General features: G+C 43.4%; 1 protein-coding gene across 1 annotated transcript in view; it reads left to right on the plus strand.

The window, feature by feature from the left end:
• TYK2 (tyrosine kinase 2) overlaps window positions 1-20,632 on the plus strand; it is a 55,670-nt gene that overhangs the window by 6,024 nt on the left and 29,014 nt on the right. Inside the window, exons 2-3 of the mRNA XM_055003263.1 lie at window positions 8,970-9,177; window positions 14,716-14,839. Of these exons, the coding sequence (XP_054859238.1) occupies window positions 8,991-9,177; window positions 14,716-14,839 (311 nt within the window). The 5' untranslated portion in view covers window positions 8,970-8,990. The remainder of the gene's footprint in view (window positions 1-8,969; window positions 9,178-14,715; window positions 14,840-20,632) is intronic.

The following is a 20,632-nucleotide window of genomic DNA, read 5'->3' on the forward strand; positions in this document are numbered from 1 at the left end:
TTTGGTGCCAGAGGTAGGCATGCCATCCCATTTTAAGGTCATGCCCTTCTAATTTAAAAGCCTTGGATTGCGCAGTAAGATCAATTCCTTTATCTATACCAATGTACAGGCCTTGTAGTATAACTCCCAGTCAGGTAGGTCACATCCTGCTTTCTCTTTGGAGTTCTGTAGGACTTTGAATCTTATTCTTGTTCTTTTACCTAGCCGTATGAATTTTGAAGTTACTTTGTTTAATTCTTGAAAATATGATTGCTTTCTTATAATTGGAATAGTCTGAAATAGGAACATGAGTTTTGGTAGTATGTTCATTTTAATTGTAGCTATTCGGCCCAAGAGAGATATATGCATGTCTTTCCATTTATTTAGATCTTTCTTAACTTCTTTTAGCAATTTCTGATAGTTATCTTCCATTAAGGAGGAAACCCTATTAGTTATGTGAATTCCTCAATATTTCACTCCCCCCCCCATTGAAAACCAGATTTCTCCATTAGCTTCATGATTTGTATTTTTGTCATATTCTTGGTCATTATTTTTGGGGTTTGGTAATTAAGTCTCATTCCTGCCATTTCGCCAAATCTTCTTAGTTTCTCCATCAAGGGATCTATTGCTTCTGTAGGTTCTTCCAAAATGCATATCAAGTCATCCGCAAATTCTTGTATCTTATATTCTTCTCCTTTTATTTTTGTTCCTTTTATTGCTTCCGTCTTTCTAATCTCATTGTTAAGCACTTCCAATGTCAGGATGAATAGAAGTGGTGATAGAGGGCATCCCTGTCTTGTTCCTTTTTCTATTTTTATATTTTCTGTTAATTCCCCATTCACGCTTATTTTTGCGTTTTGTTCCGTATATATCATTTGAATCATATTTACAAATTTGGCTCCATATTTCATCTCCTTTAGTTGTTCTACCATGAACTTCCAGTTGACGTTGTCAAAGGCTTTCTCCGCGTCCAAGAAAATTAACACCAGTTGTTTTTCTGGGTGTGCTTCGTAATATTCTGAGATATTTAATACTATTCTAACGTTATTTCTTAACTGTCTTCTTGGTAGGAAACCCATTTGGTCTTGGTGAATTATTTGATTTAATATCTTTTTCAACCTGGCTGCTATTGTTGTGGCAAATATTTTATAATCGACATTCAGCAATGATATAGGTGTATAGTTCTTGATTTCTTTGGGGTCTGTATCCTCTTTATGGATTAATCTTTCCTCCTTCATAAATCTTTTCCAACAGCTGTTTGAAGGGCATTGCCAAGCATTCTTCAAATGTTTTATAGTATTCCAACGGGAGTCCATCCAGTCCTGGTGATTTACGTCTATTTTGGTTTGCAATTGCTTCAGTTATCTCCCTTATAGTAAATGGATCGTTCTATATTCTGCATTGCTCATCCATTAATTTTGTATTTGTAGTTAATTTCAGATAGTCCTGTTTTTCTGGGCAGATTTCTACCTTCTGGTATAATTTTTTACAAAATTCTCCTATGATCTTTTTAAACTCTTCTTTTCCATATTTCTCTATTCCTTGTTCATTTTTTAAAATGTTTATTATTCTTTTTGTTGATTCTTTCCTAATTTTATATGCTAACCATCTGGAGACCAAGTCCTATGAGGAAAGGTTGAAGGAGTTTGGTATGTTTAGAGGTGATACATCTTCAAGTACTTGAAGGGCTGTCATGTAGAGGATGGCGCGGAGTTGTTTTCTGTTGCCCTAGAAGGTCGGACCAGAACCGATGGGTTGAAATTAAAAAGAGTTTTTAATTTTAAAGAGCTAAACATTAGGAAGAACTTCCAGACCAGTTCCTCAGTGGAACAGGTTTCCTTGGAATGTGGTGGGCTCTCCTTCTTGGGAGGTTTTTAATCAGAGGCTAGATGGCCATCTGACAGCAGTGCTGGTTCTGTGAACCTAGGCTGCTGCTGCTGCTGCTGCTGATAGTGATAACAACAATAACATTTGATTTCTATACCATCTTTCAGAATAACTTAACACCCACTCAGAGCGGTTTACAAGGTACGTTATTATTATCCCCACAACAACAAATACCCTGTGAGGTGGGTGGGGCTGAAAGAGCTCCTAGAAGCTGTGAACCCAGCTGGCTTCAAGTGGAGGAGTGGGGAATCAAACCCGGCTCTCCAGATTAGAGTCCCGTGCTCTTAACCACTATGCCAAACTGGCTCTCATGAGAGGAAGGGCAGGAAGGGTTACATCAGTGCTTAGTTCTTGTGTCCCCTTCTTACATACCCAGGGTAATGCCAGTTGCCACTTTGGGGTCAGGAAGTAATTTCCCCCAGGCCAGTTTGGCTAGGGATCCTGATGGTATTTTGCTATCTTCTGGGCATGCAGTAAGGGTCGCTTTGACAGTCAGGGGGAGGGGGTAATTATGAATTTCCTGCATTGTGCAGGGAGTTGGACAACATGACCCTAGAGGTCCCTTCCGACCGTATGATTCTGTGATTCTATGTGTCAGTTTTATCAGGCGTTTAGTTTAGCAAAAGTTGTTCGGTGCGTGCCATAATGTTCCAAAATCAAAATCTCAAAACAAACCACAATCCATGAGCAGGATTTGAGAAACTGCCACATGCAGTTCTCATCCTCACATGCTTCTCATCCTCAAAATCTTCAGGAAGACTTAACAAAATTTGGGCTGTGCCAAAGTTCAGCTTCTAGTATCTGAGTGCCAGAGGCAAGGTGGTGATGAGAAGAACCATTGTTGTGCATATCCTAGTGTGCTTGTTTTCTTAAGCAGTAAGCCATAAAGATTGTTGGTCGTGGGCATGTTTTGTTCATGCATGTTCAGGATTTACTGTTTTTATATTCCTTTCCCTCCCCAAGAAAGTAAGTTAGTTTGATTTTTTTTAAAAACAGACTTTAGAATTTCTTACTCATGACAGGTATTAAGCTTCTTGGCAAAACCTGGAAGTCTCCACCCACCCATTACATGGGTTAACTAGCTTAGCATAACTAGTGAATGCTCGCTGTAATTTTCTCAGTTAGAGTTTTACATTTCGTCCTGTACTGCTTGAAATTCATGGTTCATTTCCCCTTCTGTTGTTTCTTTTTTACATTCCCCTACAGAATATGATTGCATATTGAGGATCTGCTTTCTGCATCGGAAGAAGTGGGTTCTAGTCCCTGAAAGCTCATTTTGGAATAAAACATTAGTTTTTAAGGTGCCACGGGACTCCTGTGTACTTTTGTTGCAACAGGTTAACAGTACAGTCCTATGCAAGACTACTCCAGTCTAGGCCCATTGATTCTATTGATTAACTCTGTTTAGGATTGCACTGTAAAACAGCTATGTTTCCTGTTGAATCCTGAAAACCTGATACCTTCTTAAAGCAGGTTTTTTCCCAATTATGACCTGCTTTATGCACATATACCTCTGAAATTCTGCCTGCAGTTTCTGTTATGGTGAGACATTTGGAATTGAAAGGTGGGACTTCCTTAAAGCAGATGATGGTGTTGCACAACATTATTCTGGTCCTACCTGCTTTCTTCCTGCCTTTGAACACCCCTCCCCCACAAATTTAGCTTGACTTTCTGTATTAAGTCTAGATTGTGGAGCCATTGTCAAGTGCACAGGAGAACTATGCCTCTTTCATTTTGACTGTTGTTGCAAAGCAGAATTTTACACCTTCTGAGGCTGGGTGTATAACTTTGCACACCAAAGCTGCTGCTTCCAGATTTCCTGTTTCATGGCAATAGCAAAAATGCCTCTGGAAAGAGCCCTAACCTTGGTCCAGATATTTTTTCCTGCAGATGCTGTAGTCTCATTCCTTAAACCTCTTTCCCTATCAATGATAGGGAGACACATGCCTTTTGATTGCAAAAGTGAGAGTGCTTTCACCTCTTTTTTTGGAGAAACAAAACAACTGCATTCTTTTTTTGTCAAGAGCAGGAGCAGGCATGCACCTTGGCTCAGTGGAGAGAAGCCTGCTTTTCTCACCAGTTAACACATGAAGGGCTGCATTCCAAGCCCAGTGTTTTATTACAGGGTAGCATCCTTGTCAGGAAGGCCTGCCTGCTTTTGGACTCTTATCAGTGCTGGACTAGAAATTTGGCTGCTTGATTCACCTGATACTTGAACTAATCTTTACTGTCCTCTGCTTGGCTCTACTTTGTTATGGTATGGTATCAAGAAAGCGTGTCTTGGTTGTTCTCTATGATCTGTTGAAGTCTGAAAGTATGGGCTCAGAAATTTATACAGCTAATTTTGGGTAAGGCCTTTCTAATTGTAACGAGAGACACCGTGGAATCTCATTTCTTAGAAAGTTTTAGGAAGAATTATTGAACTGGTCTTTCAGGAATGAATTCCGTTTACAGCATTGTAGTAGTTGAGGTTCATTCTAGTTCTTGGATCACAGATTCCTATGTAGATGCATCCTTCTGTATAGGAGCTGAAATAGCTACAACAGTAGGAGAGGGCTTCTGTAACGTCACAGATTTCTGAATCTTGGGCTCATTTTTTCCTTCACAAGTTTATTGTATGGATGTGTGCATATATAATCTCCGTCATAAAAAACTGAAAGTCCATATATCCATGTCCTTTCTTTACAAAATATGAAATCAAGGATGCCTCTAGTAATCCAGATATGAGATTGATGTTTCTCTATGCACTTTCTAATGGAACAGCTCTTCTTACTCATATATAGGCACATGGACGTATGATCACATATACAACCCATCTAGAATTGCAATTTGAAACATGATGTGAAGGAAACTTCTGATGATCTTATGAATGTACAAAACATTGAGTTTCATTGAAGTCCTATGGTTGGTTCTCTTTGTATTGACACACAATGGCCGTCGTCACACGGGCATCTCTTCCGTTAAATTTACAGCATGTAGCGTCCTACCTGTTATCGGCACAGTAACGTTTCTTTGGGTCACCTAACGGCTGTTCGCGCCACCAGCTGTCCACACCGAAGCACTCTGTCCTGTTCTCTCTAACTGCGCAGAAGCAGCTTCTCCCCCCCTTTTTTTTATTATTCTGGCATTTAATTCCGCTATAACGGAATAACAGCATATAAACATTCCGTTAGAGCAAAACATTACGACCCTTTTGTTTTTCCAGCTTTGAAATTATATAAATAGCCCTTTGCCCACAGAAAACTCCCTGTCTGACGTGATCCCCATCGCTGAAGACTCTGCCATGGCGATTGAGTCATTTTTACTTCAGCAGAAAGTTTGCATTGTGTTATGTCGTTATGGCGTTATAAGGACATAATAAAATAAAAAAAAGGGAGTCGCAGGAAGAAATGGATTCTGGGATTGAAGGGAGGGCATAGGACGTTGCGAGGCGAAATACATCGATGTGAGGCATTCACACTGAGGCGCAAAATATCGCAACTATCAAGCAAAAAACAGCAATGAGGAAATCGCATCAGTGTTGGAATAAGGTGGGTGTTTGCCGGGAAATAGTGCCATTTTAGCGCTAAATAAAAGCCCGTGTGACGACGGCCAATGCATCAATATCTGAATGGGTGAAAAGATCCCTAAATTTTTTGACCTCCTAAATTAAAAGATATGGGAAATCATTGTACTATGTTGTTTCACCACATTCCAATGTGTTATGTTGCAAGGGGACAGTTTGTGTTATAAAGTTTGTGGTTTGCTGCACAAACAGACTGCTTCCACACAGAGGTTTTGTCTGGTTTCATGTCTGAACTGGAGCAGAGTTTTTTGGTACCATCTGCATGATGTCTCCCTGACCCCTTTCACACTCACGGGGTTAACGTGCCGTTTTCAAGGAGTCGCCACGATGGCAACAGATTTGGCTCGGCACCCATGCGTTTCACACTGTCAGAGAAGTTTCGAATTGTTGTCCTGCATTTTTTTTCACACTCGCTTCGAAGCCCCAGTTTTGTTGTGGGCTTTGGAATTCACGTCACCCTTTAAAAAAAAAAGTTTGCACACATTGTGACGTTACCACTTGAAACTCCACCCCTCCCTATGCACATCAATACTGTATCTCTGTATGACCATTTTCACACCCTAACTTTTCACATTTGAAAAAAGCACCAAGGGGTGTTAAGAGCTGATTATCCCCGCCCAGCAAATTTTCCGGTCACAGTTGGTCTCACGCAACCACGTGAACCCTGAATTGGTGTAGTGTGGTGATCTTTTTAGAGAAAGACTCCCCATGTTTGTTTGAATGCCATTTTTAAGGCCATCATTATCATTTATATTGAGCATTAAAAATCAAAAGGGAAACATGTCCAAACGTTAAAATAGACAGAAGTGGTTCTTTACGGAGCCAGAAAGCATATCTACTGGTGGTGATTTCCCACGGCACCTTTTCCCCAAACAGCAGTAACGTAAGAGCGTTGCTTCCTATTCATTGATTAAAAAAAGATGCACAATGCTGAAATGTTACTGCCCTTTAGAAATACAAAAAAAATTACAGAAAAACCAGATGGGGTGCTGAGGAGGGCGGGTTTTATTAGATCCACAGACTAATCAGCTCAAGGAAAAGGAGAGGGTGGTGTAGAGAAGCTAACAGCTCACATGTGGTGAGGAAGCTTAAGAGGAAGCCATGGCAGCAGGATGCAGGGGCCGATGGGGGTGCAAGGGTGGGAGCCAGAAGAGAGGCGAGGCTGAGTGGAGGCCTTGCCAGAGGGAGAGCCCCCCGCACCCCTTGCTCATTCCCAGCCTTCCACCTTCCTTCACTCCAGTCCGCAGATAATCTCTGGTTCATAAACTCGCCGACACTTGGCAAGGGCAAGAGGCAGCTGAGCAAAGATTAAAGTCGGCTAGCCCCAGACTGTGCACCAAGCGTCTTACGTGCTGCACAGCCGAAGCCCTTCCCCACCCAACAGGGGCTGCCTGCTAAGCCAAGCCCAAGTTCTTTGGGGGCATCATTTGGACGGAGGCACCGGGGCACAGAGGGCAAAGCGCACACACTTGCACCTCGCGACCCCGGCCATGCCCGCCTCCCTCCCACTCTGCACTCTGCTTTCCCTTCTTGGGCTAGGCCAGGTGGGCACCCAGCTCCCTGCTGCCAGCCAGCCAGCCAGCCAGGCCGGGGATGCTTCACCGCACTGCTACCAAACGCTGAAACATTAAACAAAGGGGCGGACAAAGCAGTCGGGAGCTGAGGAGAGTGGGTGTGGTCAGATCAGCACAGCTCCCGAGGAAAAGAAGGGGGTAAAAGAAGCAAAAAGAGGACAAAAGTGTGTTAATCAGGCCAGCCACGAGTCGGCAGCAGGTTCAAAATAACATCGCAGTATGTCCTCAGGGGCGGGGGGCGGGGAGATCAGGGATGCCGTGGACTAAGCAGCACTGCATCCCATGATTAGCTTGCAAGTGTGAAACCTCTGCAAACATGGGACGCAAAACAGGTGCGGAAACACTGTAAAGTACGAGTGTGACAGGTATCCCCCTCCCCCCATAATCTACTTTCCATGTTTTCTCCTGCTTTGGTGTGATGGGTCCCAAACCTGGTTAGGTATGATCTTCTTGGGGAAAATGTATTGTCGAAGGCTTTCACGGCCGGAGAATGATGGCTGTTGTGGGTTTTCCGGGCTGTATTGCCGTGGTCTTGGCATTGTAGTTCCTGACGTTTCACCAGCAGCTGTGGCTGGCATCTTCAGAGGTGTAGCACCAAAAGACAGAGATCTCTCAGTGTCACAGTGTGGAAAAGATGTTGGCAGGTCATTTGTATCTACTCAGGAGGGGTGGGGTTGAGCTGAGTCATCCTGTGAGAGTTTCCCAGGGTGTGGAATGCTAATGGCGGGAGGCTTCACTGTATCCTGAGGAGGTTCTTTTGCATATGGATTGGTGCTTGATGTGCTAATCTTCTCTGCAGGGCTATTGTCGGGTGTGGAGTGTTTTGTTGGCCTGGTGTTTTTCAGAACTGGAAACCATGCTCTGTTCATTCTTAAGGTTTCTTCTTTCCTGTTGAAGTTTTGCTTATGCTTGTGAATTTCAATGGCTTCCCTGTGCAGTCTGACAAAGTAGTTGGAAGTGTTGTCCAGTATTTTGGTGTCCTGGAATAAGATACTGTGCCCTGTTTGGGTTAGGCTATGTTCAGCCACTGCTGATTTTTCAGGTTGTCCAAGTCTGCAGTGTCTTTCATGTTCTTTTATTCTTGTCTGGATGCTACGCTTTGTGGTCCCGATGTAAACTTGTCCACAGCTGCAGGGTATATGGTATACTCCTGCAGAGGTGAGGGGGTCTCTACTGTCTTTTGCTGATCGTAGCATCTGTTGTGTTTTTCAGGTGGGTCTGAATACTGCTTGGGGAAAGCTTGCAATCAAAGCTCCCTCCTTTCTGCTCAATGTTTTTAATTGTTATTTTGTTCTGTATGTGTTTTAGCTCTGGTTTTAATTGTTTTAATGATGGTTTTCTTGGGTAGTTTTAATAGTTTTAAAACGCAGTTTTAATGTATCTGTTGTAATTTGTTAGCCAAATTGTTGGCCATTGTGAGGGGAGAAAGTTGGGATATACATTTTATTAAAATAAATAAATAAAAGCTGAGAATAATAGGTGCCAGAAGGAAATATTTAGGTGCAATGGCTACCCTGGCACCTGGAATTTGTCGAAACCTGCCCTATGCCCTGTTTGTCCCCCACACCGGCAACTAAACATACATGGACTGTTTCAGGTAGGTGGCCATGTCGGTCTGCAGTAGAACAGTAGGATTTGGGTTCGGTGTCACCTCAGAGACCAACGAGGTTTTCAAGATACAAGCTTTAGAGAGTCAGAGTTCCTTTCTTCAGAGACATGGACTGCTGGTCAGATGTATATGTTCTTATGGATGTCGCTGCTGTGTAGATGCAGTCTGATGTTTCCGTGCTGTTATATGACTGCAAAAGGGCAAATGTGTATCTGAGCTCTCTCACGTGCACATACACATACACACACAGACTCTTTAAAGATGTTTCTGAGAGAATGCCCTGCTGGATATTGTTTGATTCTTGACAATACTTTAGTTTCCTTGCTCTTAAGGAGCTTTCGTTTTTTCCCTTTAGGGACCCACCGAAGCTGTCAGAATGCCACTGTGCCACTGTGCAGTGAAGCACAGTGAGTCAGACATGGAAGGGTGCCATTTTTCACCAGCTGGAGGACTGCGGGTGTATCTCCATTGGAAGGGTGCGGAAGAAGAGGAACAGTATCAGATTTACACTCAGGGGACTCCGTGTGCAGAAGAGATCTGCATTGATATTGCACAGAAAATTGGTAAGAAGTATGGAACTCTGACTCTTCTGATTATCTCTTGGTGAGAAACATACAGCTTTAGTATAACAAATATTCTAGTGAAATATAAGGAGCATATGGCAAAAGTGAGACCTGAAGAGATGAAGTAAATTTCCTGTGCTTGTAAAGGAGGAACAGAGCCCAGCGTTCCTAGACCCAAACTGCCTTAGACACTACAAATCATATCTTGCTTCTTCCACTGATCCCTCTCTTAAGTACCACAGCACCAAGCAAAGACAGGTGAAGCTGTCAGTGGGGAGCTCGAGTGCTGATGTGTGGTTTCCACAGCAGAGTAGGAGGGGCCCAGTGTTTGACTGGAGAGGAAATAGTCATTGCCTGGGTCGTGACTGATATTCCAACTAGATTTTTCATACTGCTGGGGAGCATAACATCTTGTCTACCTGGTGCTGTTTTTGAAATCCTGACTTGAAACCTGGCTGGATGTGAACAACAACAACAACATTCAATTTATATACCACCCTTCAGAACAACTTGACATCCACTCAGAGCGGTTTACAAAATATGTTATTATTTTTGGTTTTTTCGGACCTGGCTTCAACCTGGTGGAACTCTCTGTCGGAGGATAGCCAGGCCCACCAAGACCTCACATCCTTTCGGCAGGCCTGCAAGACAGAGATGTTCTGCCAGGCATATGTTTGAGGCCAGTCTTAGATCCATCTAGCAATGCCTCCCTACCGGTCCCCCATCAGGGAGGTGCTATATAGCCATCTGCCCCCCCCCCCATATGTGAAGTCACAGTTTGATGATATCAACTTGCACCCCCCTCTCTCCCCTGTGCATGGTTGTTAGGGAAGAATGGAGGGGACTTCCATCTTGGGATATGGAATGTACGTTTATCGATAACTCTGATTTTACGGTATATAAATGTTTTTATCCTTTGCGAGGATACTTGCAAGGAAGTTGGACTAGAAATAAATAAATAAAATAAATAAATAATATCTCCACAACAATCACCCTGTGAAGTGGGCGGAGCTGAGAGAGCTCTGAGAGAGCTGTGACTGACCCAAGGTCACCCAGCTGTCTTCAAGTGGGGAATCAAACCCAGTTCTCCAGATTAGCAGCTCAGTCACAGAACCCATGCTTTGTATGCAGAAGGGTCCCTTATATTTCCTTTTAAAGATGTTTAGTAGCAAGATTGGGGAAGATGTTGGTTAAAGGCCCTGAAGAGCAGCTTATGTTCTGAGGATACCAGCTAGATGGACCAATTGTCTTACTCTGTGTAAGAAAAGGGAGAGGGAAGGCAGCAAAAACCATACTAAACAATTATGGAAAACTTTTTATATATGCTGGTAATAGTGTAATGTAAATACAAAATAAGTTGCTTGTACAAAAATTAATTCCTCCAATTATTAGTCAAATGAACATATGTTGCAAGATAAATACAAGGTCAGAGACCAAAAGAATGCAATAAATACAAATTTGTTTACTCTGTGTAAGGCAGTTCCGTATGTTCATGTAATCAATACAGAATTTTAATGCAAGTGTAGGCAAAGATTGTAGAATTTTTTAAAAAGTTTTTTGGAATTAACCAAGATGACACTCTTCCACCTATTTTCTCCCATACAAGTCATTCCAAGCCCAGCCTCTTAAATTCTGCAGGTATTTATTTCGCCAAATTCTGTACACAATAAAATAGAATCTGGCTTAATGGTCTAGTTAACTTTCCAAATTCTGGAGAATTTACTTTTGTTTCAACAAGGGGCTGTAGTGTAGTTGATTATGTTTTGGTCTCCCCCTCACTGAAACCTTATGTTAAAGACTTCACTTTGGGTGATTCTATTATTATTGACCATTTTCCTCTTATTTTGACTCTTCAAGCTAGCTCTTTTACAAATTCTTTCTGTAATCCTGTTTCACAATTTTCTGAGACGGATTTACTTGCTAGAATATTCTGGAATGACCATGTAGAATGGAAAACTCAGCAGTTTTTTAAATCTGGTCCTGTCCTGGAGTCTAGGTCCTCTGTAATGAGTGCAACTGATCCTATAATATCCGTGTCAGCCTACAACTCCCTAATATTTCATATATGTGAATCATTGTGTGCGAGACCTGGTAGCCTAAATGGGGATAATTAAACAGGTAAATCCTGTAAACTCATACGTAACTCTGTTACGTAGTGTCTATAGCCGTTATCATGACTCAAGGGCCTCAGCTCTGCTCCCTGAATATTTTAAGCTTAAGAATCAACTGCATCAGCTTACCAAAAAAAAGAGGTATGAATACATTAAGACTCAATGGGATGAATTATATCACGCTTTGACCTTAAAGAATTCAAAAAAAATTTGGGCTATAGTCTCAGAAGCATTCCGCACTGATGATCCTTCTGTATCTGCCATTTCCTCTTATGTCTGGTTCCAGTATTTCTCAACATTATTCTATCAAGAGCAAATTTGTGTTGCTGATCCATCTGAGTCGTCTTTAATTGATCTACCTGACTGGCCACCTGTGTCACCAGAGGAAATCAGTGAATTAATCCTGCAGCTGAAATCAGGAAAGGCACCTGGCCCTGATGCCATCCCCTCTGAAATCATAAAATTAGACCCGGATTAGTGGGCTGTCCCCCTTGCATCTCTGTTTACAATAGTAGATAGAACAGGCATAATCCCTACAGCGTGGCTGAACACTATAGTGGTTCTGTTATATAAAAAGGGCAACCATACTAACCCTGACAATTATAGGCCAATTAGCCTGCTCTCCATAATGGGTAAGTTATACACTAAGCACTTATTGGCCAAGCTTAGTGTATAGCCAATAGCAGAAGTGTATTTTAGGCCCCGAACAGCTGGGTTTTTGTAAAGGGAAGACCACATTTGACCACTGTATCACCCTATCTCATTTAATTAATAAGTACACTGTGAGAACTAATCTGAAATGATTTGTGGCTTTCCTGGACTTAAAGGGAGTATTTGACTCAGTTAACAGGGATCTTCTTTGGACTAAATTAGACCAGTTAAATATGGATAAAAGACTTCTTATGCTTATTAAGAAATTAGATACTTCTAATACCTGCCAGATTAAGTGCTCATTTGCAAGCAAACTGACTTCGAAGATTCCCGTTGACAAGGGCGTCAAACTGGATTGTATTTTAGCTCCCTTTCTATGTAACCTTTTTCTCAGTGACCTTGCTGATCACCTATCTAGTGCTGACTGTCATAGCCCAAAGCTTGGTGTGATTCACGTGCCTCTGCTTTTATACGCTGATGACACAGTTTTGCTGACTTGCTCTAGAATTGGCTTAAGATGCTTGCTGACTCGTATCAGGGTTTTTTTTTGCTAAAAACAAGCTTCAGCTGAATTATGACAAGTCAAAAATTACAGTTTTTTCTAAAATTTGGAGACCATATAAATGGGCCATGGACAGGAAGGAGATAGAAAAAGTTAAATATTTTAAATACTTAGGTATTTCTTTTCAATATAATGCAACTTGGTCCACCCAGCAAAGACAGCTGACATTAGTACATTGGCTATAACATGGTTTTCCAGAAGTAATCAGTTTGTGCCAGCTGCTTCAAAAATGTTTAAGTCCAAAGTGATTTCACAACTATTGTTTGGTATTCCGATTTGGATTAGGGCCTTTGATTGGGTCATTGAATGCGTTCAATCTAAATTTTTGCAGAAAATTCTGGGCCTTCCGAAGTGTGTTCCATATGCAGTTATCTGCTTAGATACTAGTTTAATTCTAGTGGAAACGAGGGCCTGGCTTACGATGTTTAAATACTAGCTACGGTTACATTATAATTGTGACCCTGGGAGCTTTATATATCAAATACTTTCAGAGCCCAATGTGTCAAATTGGTCAGTGTATATCGGGGGAAAAATTAAAGGCATGGATATATCTGTGGACTCACTGTCTATGTTAATGTCAAATGCCGCATTTCAACAAATTAAGAACAGGATGAGTGCCAGAAGTTATATAGCCTGGCTACTAAAACCTGCTCTCCCCTGAGCTTTGAAATTCCCCTCACTGTAGGGAGGATGGCTCCATATTTATCTTCCCTGCAGGTGCCACAACTTCGTAGAGCGTTCTCTCTGGCCAGGTGTAATGCTATGCCTTCGGCCATTCTATATGGCAGATTTAACAGGATAGCCTATTCAGCTAGATGCTGTTTATGTGAACAAAAATGTGTCGAGTCAATTACACATGTTCTTTTGCATTGTCATTTGTATGCTGGTATATGTCAAACATTTAAAATCTGTTCTAGCTAGTATGATGGATTGGTCTGACTCGCTCGAGGTCTATAGACTGTTGAACGATTCCTGTTCTGATGACACCGAGAAGGTGGCTAAGTTTCTCCATTTGAAGTTGCATCAAAGGATATCACAGAAATAAGTTACAATTGTATTTGTAGTATTCTTTTTTTTTTGTAAATGGATAACCTGAAGTGTTGATATATGCCAATAAAGGCAAACTTGAACACAAAATCTGCGAGCGTCAGATGCAGGAAACAAATCTGTCCATAGTAGGAAGTACACCAGGAGAGAGAGGTTCAGCAGAGATTTGCACAGAGTTGGGGTTTGTGGCCATGTGAATGAAGTCTGCAATCGAGCAATCTCATGTCCTCCTCACCAATCACTTACGTCTCATCTGGTTTGTCAGTTCCTGGAACCAGGTGCCATTGTTGAAATCTGCTGGAATATTTGTATCACTAAACTTATGTGTGTGGTTACTTGGTTGTGATGAAAGGAAATAAATACTGGGAGCAGAAGAGAGGAGTTTGAATCGTTTAGCTGGGTTAAAGCCTAATTCTTGATCTTGGGCCTCAATTTCTACACGTTTTTGGGAAGACTTATGTTTAATTCAGAGAACAATGCCATTTTTTGTGTTTGGTTGTCCTTTGTTTGGAACTACAGCTCAGTCTACACAGCTCAGTCTTTCCAGCGATAGACCAGATTGTCCCACTTCAGACTACAGGTGGGACAGTCTGGTCTATTGCTAGTAGAAAACTGGCACAGAGAGGACCTGATAGGGCAAAAAGCCTGTGCAGGGAGGGTTTGTGGAGGGACAGAATTCAAAAATGGTGCACACGCTTGTTCCCACAATCAGAGACACTTCTAAAATAAATAATGGCTTTGGTTCCTCCCTCAGCATACTAGTTAAGGCAGCTCCGCGTAGCTCACCTGTGTGTGTGTGCAACTCACGCATGCCCCTGCTCTTGGCAAACTGGGTCTACAGAACTCTTCCTACTTTTTTGGTTGGATGGCATCAGCTTGCCATAGAGAGAACAGACCAGTATTTACGAATGTGCTTTCTCGGCTTCATGGAATTACTTAACGTATTTGTCCCAGGGCAAATATTACCTGATTGCTCTCCCAAGTCCAGGGAAAGTAATTTCTCCCAGGTCCGTAAGGGAAAGAATTCCATCTCCAGGAGAGGAAGTTAGCAAATGGTTAATTGTTGAAGAGTAGCTTTCCAGAAACTGTGCCTGGCATGATTCAAATGGATAAACATGAGAAATGTGCTCCTTCCACGATTCTCAGCCCTTTTCTTGTCATCTACAGGGATCACCCCTATCTGCTACAGTCTGTTTGCTCTCTATGATCCACAAGCCAAACTGTGGTTTCCTCCCAACCATGTTTTTAAAATCAGCAGTGGAATCAAGTTGACCTTGCATTTTCGCATGAGGTGAGTAGCCCTTGGTGTCTCCCATCTTTCCTCCTTTCAGTTTTGGGGTTGTGTGAACACCGAGGATGATTTGCTGACAATCCAAATGAGTGCTTGGAAAGGATTGTGAAATCTGTGCGATTGGAACGCCCTCTTCTTGTGATCCGTTTTGATGTCCGCCATAAAGAGGGCCAGAGGAGTGTGCTTATAGCCAACCGAGGAGCACAAGCAAGCTCATTCTCCCTACTCGCTGAGTCCTGTGCTGATTTCAGACATCGCAGTATCAAAACACTCTTCCTCTTGCAATAAAAAGGCCAACTGTTGCTGCCTGTCATAAAGTATACCTTTAAATATATATTAAATTATCTGAATTAGTAACCTGTTAAGCTTGTGCCTGTATGAAGTAGCCATTTGGCAGATAGATATAGTCTGGTCTATTCAGGTTCTAGCAAGTCATCTCAAACGAAGCTTTTTCTGTAGAGAAGTTGTTCATACGTTTGTTTAAACACATGGAACATTTATATGGACCTTGTTTGCTGTTGTTTTTATTTTGGCTATACTTTTGTTTAATTCTTGTTTTTACTTACCAGATAAAGTCTTGTAATAACCTAATTGGCTGAACAAATCTTTGTTGATGCCTTTGTTCTTTTGCCGAGTTACTAAAAGTATCCTTTGGGGGAATTGAGCACTTAGGGAATTGGAAGGCAGTTGAGTAAATAAATCAGTAATTGACGTAGATTCATTAAGGAATATTCATAAGAGTTGAGTCCTGTAACTCTCTTATTCAGCGTACAAAATGTACTAGAATCAGGTGATAGTATAAGCACCGATTTATAGTACAGGTGAGGACAGATCTAGTCTCCGTTGGAGTAACCGCACTCCCATTTAAAGCCCAGGATACCTGTGATTCTGAGGTGTAAGCTGAGAGGTAGCTGGAGCATGTGGCAGAAGACTTGCGCTGACTCTGACAAGTCCAGAGCCCATTGGCAGGTTTCCAAAATGGCAGTAAAGAAATCAAATCTCTCCCCCTCCCCCATATTGCATCTGTTGAATCGCAACCAGCAATGCTGTTTACTGCATGGGAAAACGTTTCCAAGGATTGACTCGTTAGCTTCTGTGTCATCGAGTGTCCACTGCGACTGTTCTTTGGTCTTTGAAGATAAAATTGCCCAAGTCTGGGCATTGGAGCTAGAGGTGTCCGAGCCTCCTGCTTACCTCTTTAATTGGATGGCCTGTTGAGTATATGGATGCTGCTGGCAGCTTCAGCCCCTGCCTCTTCTGCTGCCTGCCTGAACTTTGAGTGACGTGGACCAGGATGCTCAGTGCTTTGCTGGAGGACTGTTGTCTTTATGTATTTACTTTATTTGATTTATACCCCGCCCTCGCCACAGAGCGGCTTTAAAGGAGCTCAGGACTCTCCTTTAACCATTGTTGAGGAAGGGCAAGCAAAGCCGACTGTTAACCTGTTTCAGCTCCATCCCCTTCATTGGGAGAGGTCAGACGCAGCTTGATGGGTATTTTTCCTTGACCTTTCTTGCTTGGGCTTCTGACCTGGTTAGGGCACAGAGGCAGCACATCCCTAGCATAGGTGGGCGATCTGTGCTTAGAGGCTGGCAGGGAGAATTCTTCCCTGTTGGTACTTGTGACTTGTCACCTGTTGTTCCAGTGACTACAACATCTGGTGGGGGTTGCTGGGTTCCCTCTTAATTCCGCTGCTGATTTCAGACACGTGGTTGGGAGGGAACCACAGTTTGGCTTGTGGGTCACAGCATGCAAACAGATCTTTGGATTTTGGAGTTGTGTCTGTAATAGAGTAACAATGCCCAGCTTGGTACCTTGTTAACTGTCAACAAGATACCGGGCTGTTATCTTAGTACTAAACCGGTGTTAGAAGGTTGTGGTTAAGTGGATGAGGCTGAGCAAGCTGAAATTGTATTTAAGGTGACTGAATAAGTACAGAGTGGCTATTTTTACCTACGGTTGATGGAGATGCTATAATAGTTTCATAGTCTGGGTGTGGCCCTGGACCAGGTTCTGCTCCTGGAGGCCCTTCTATCATTTACACCGATTGTGTAACGGGAGGAGGATTCTTGAAGAAGGATTTTGTCTTCCGTGTCCTTTGTAATCTCTTGGATTTCTCTTCTGAAATTTGCTTTACTTAGGGCTGCCCTTGAAAACAACCTGGAGGCTTCTTCCGGCAGCAAAATACTGCAGCCCCCTTCTGGGAGTATAATAGAGAGGTGGAAATATACAAGTGCTTCTGCAAGAATTGTACTGATTACTAGACAGCTGCTGGGCTTGGCTGAAGGTACTAACTTCACAGCCTCTAAAAGCCCAGAACCTTTTATCCCTACAGGACTAAATCTCCCCTTTTGTTTCTCCCCTGACAGCGGTCAGTATTTGCAGAACTAATCTCACTCCCTTCTCCTTTTCTCCAGCAAGTGCCCAAAAGCTGCTGCTGAGGATTGGGGGGGGGGGGGGGACTGCAGCATGAAGGAATATTTGCAGAGCAGAAACTATCCCTCTCCTCTTGAGGTCTTCTGTGATTGAAGAAGCGCTTGTCTAAGAGGTGCGAAGGGTGGCTTTTGCTGATTCCCTGCTTCTTGCTGCTGCCCTCTGCTGCACCCTGTTTTGTTCCAAAGGGTCCCCTGGCTTTCTGGAGTAGCTTTTTGAAAAGTGCAGGAGACTGGAGGTGGAGTCGGGGTGGAGTAAGTTACATGAACTCCTTCTGTGTCCAGCTTACAGGATCCAGCCCAGTGATCTTTTAAATAAAATAACAGCAAGCGGTACTGCAAGAGATAACACAACAGTGCAAATAATGGGAAATACTTCTAATGTACCACATGCAATTGATGTGAGAACTAAATAATTTGCTCTCTGCCTCTTAGCAGACTTCTTACTTCAAGTTACATGCTTCTTATATCTTGGTTAGTGTGGTTTGGTTGCATGTGATTTGCCTCTGCCAGAAGACATGGTAGAAAGGTAAAAATAGCATTCTGCTTGCTCTACCGAAAGCAAGTATGTGGTTTTTGAAGGGAGGGGACTTCAGGCTAGCTTCTCTTCAATCTCCTCTAAGCCTAATTTTCACAGTGCTCTTCTTTGAGATTGTTGTACCTTTTTAATTGAATATTTGTATCTCGCTGGGGACTCAAACCAGCTTGCAAAGTAAAACACGTATTAACAATACACGTTCAGATAAAAACCTACAGCTCAGTAGGCTTCTAGGAGCAACTTGAAGCAAACAACCAAGAGGACACTCTGGACTGGTGCGGGTTCTGCTGGTTTGGTCTGTACAGGGCCACAGGCTGCAAAAAAAAAAGAAAAGAGGAACGACTGGTCAGCCCAGGCCTTTTTCAGCTGGCTCAGATGCTTGCCATTCCTTCCTCTGGTATGTTCAATATCCTTTAAGCTGCGGAGATACGTTTGGACAAGGGCAACTCAGATGCTGAGTCAGGTTAGCTTTTCTACTCCATTCCGCCTCCCTTTGACGTGCTACAGCTCCTTCCTGTGCACATCTAGCTGCAGACTGACCGTCAAGCTACAAGTGAGGCCTGACATGAAGTGGACACGAGTCAGGTTCCCGGAAGTTTTGTTGGGAAGTGTAGGTGTCTTTTCTGACGACCACAGTTCAGCTTCTTCCCAGCCATTGGGGGCTGGAGTTTACCAAAGGAATGCACATAGTTAACAACATAAAACCCGTCCAACTTGCAGAGTTGGAGGGAGAGTGCCTGCATAGAGATTGCTAGTATTTACAACAAACGTTTATTACAACCAAAGCCCGCCAGCGGTGGGGTGCAGGGAGCTCACCTTCTGCTGGCCCAACGAAGCCCCTCGGCTTGCTCTCCCCGCCCTTGGCTCTCTTCCCAAGCCTCACCTGCAGAGGCCGGAAGGTGTCACTGCTGCTGCTGAGAGAAGGAGGCACAGGGCGTACGAGGCGTAGGAAGCTTCCTGAGCCACCCCGCATCCTGCTGGATCTCACGTGGCTCTCTGGTCCGAGATAGGGCAGGAAGGGAGCCGCAGAGGCCAGAAGGGGTGTGCTGCCGCCAGCAGGCAAAGCAGGCGCGGGGCATGCAAGGCGCAGGAAATTTCCTGCACTGTCACCAGTGGGAGTGCTCCCAAGTGTCCCAGTTGCCAGCAACTTTTCCAGCCGCCAGTGAAACGGAGTAAGGGGGCTTGGAGCGACAGCAACTGCCAGGGACTCTCTTGGGCTGGCAGAAGGTGAGCTCCCTGCTCCCTGCCACCGGCAGACTTTGCTTGTAATAAACGTTTGTTGTAAACACTAGCAATCTCTATGCAGGCACTCTCCCTCCAACTCTGCAAGTTGGACAGGTTTTATGTTGTTAACTATGTGAATTCCTTTGGTAAACTCCAGCCCCCGGTGGCTGGGAAAGCTGAGTTGTGATCGTCAGAAAAGAGGCCCAACTCTTCCCATCAAAACTTTTGGGAACCTGACCCGTGTCAGGCGTCACTTGTAGCTTGACTCTGAGTCCTCAGCCCTCAGAGACGTCTGAGCACGTGCTGCCTTCTGATCAGGGAAGGAAGTCGGTAGGGCAGTTTCCATTGCAGTAAAAAGGAATCCGCTCCAGCTTGATGCTGGACTGGGCTGATCTTAGGAAAATCGTTCCCTTTGTGTATGTTTTTCAAACTGAAACGATCAGAACAGGGTTGCCTTCTGAGACAGCCTTGTGCGGAAGCTGGACTTGAGATGAGAAGCTTCCTTTCCCCCACATTTCCCCTGCTGGTCTTGTTTTAGTTCGGAAAGGCTGGGTTTCCTGCCTGGTTAATAAATTGTACTTCTGCACCTGTTTGCTTTTTGTTTGTGCTCCACTCTTCCTCTGTTGCTGTCAAATAGAGATAATTGGGTGTGCAAAGAGAGCCAGTGCGGTGTCATGGTTCGAATGTCAGAGCAAGATCTGGGAGACCCAGGTCTGAGTCCTCATTCTGCCGTGGAAGCTCACTGGGTAGCCTTGGACCAGTCACTGTTTCTCAGCCTGACCCGCCTCGTGGGGATGTTGTCACCAGGATAAAATAGTGGAGGAGAAAGATGTTGTAAGCCAAGCCCAGTGGCTTATAAATATCTAAATAATAAAATACATATACAAAGTGCTGTGGGCAGTCCGAGGACGTGGTCACTTCACAACAGCTAGGGCTTCTTCGTGCCAGTGGCAGATCAAGGCCTCAGGCTTTTAAGTTTGCCTTTAAAAGCATTTCGCTCAGTCTGTAAAACACAGAATATTTCACAGCAGATTTTTTTTTTAACTGCTTCCCAAAATTTCTAGGTTTTTGCTTGAAACTTTGAAAAAAATTCTTTGGAGGAAAAAAGCAATCCACCCATTCCCCGCCTCTCCCCAGACCTTCACATCTCTATAAACTTGTCCCTAGTAAATCACTGCCCCTCTTTTTCTCTAGTTTTGCGTCTTAGGAGACGGTTTGCCACAGTGTGTACTGTTAGTCGCCATTTGTCAGGGATCAGCTCCCTTTCCAGAGTCTCTGGAAGTTAGATCTGCATTTTATTTCTAGCCCCCGTGCATGTGGGTGAAAACTTGCCCTCCCATGCTTGGCTTGCTGTTTCCTTGTAGCTGCCCAGCTGCCCAGGTGTATTTTGAATTCTTGGTGGCATTCTATAATAGAACATATTCTGCTAGCATATCTGACCCACCCAGAGAACCAAAGTCTCTCATCCCTTAAGTCTGTGCAGGACAATCTGTTTGCAGAGGCAGTGAATTCTACATATGGTTTCAAGTCACCCATGGTAGCTTCTCAGCTCAGCCCTAATAAGTCCTCCCCCAGAGACCAAAACAGCTCTGGAAAAGC

The sequence above is a fragment of the Eublepharis macularius genome, chromosome 19 (genome assembly GCF_028583425.1).
Source record: "Eublepharis macularius isolate TG4126 chromosome 19, MPM_Emac_v1.0, whole genome shotgun sequence".
Taxonomy (NCBI): Eukaryota; Metazoa; Chordata; class Lepidosauria; order Squamata; family Eublepharidae; genus Eublepharis; species Eublepharis macularius.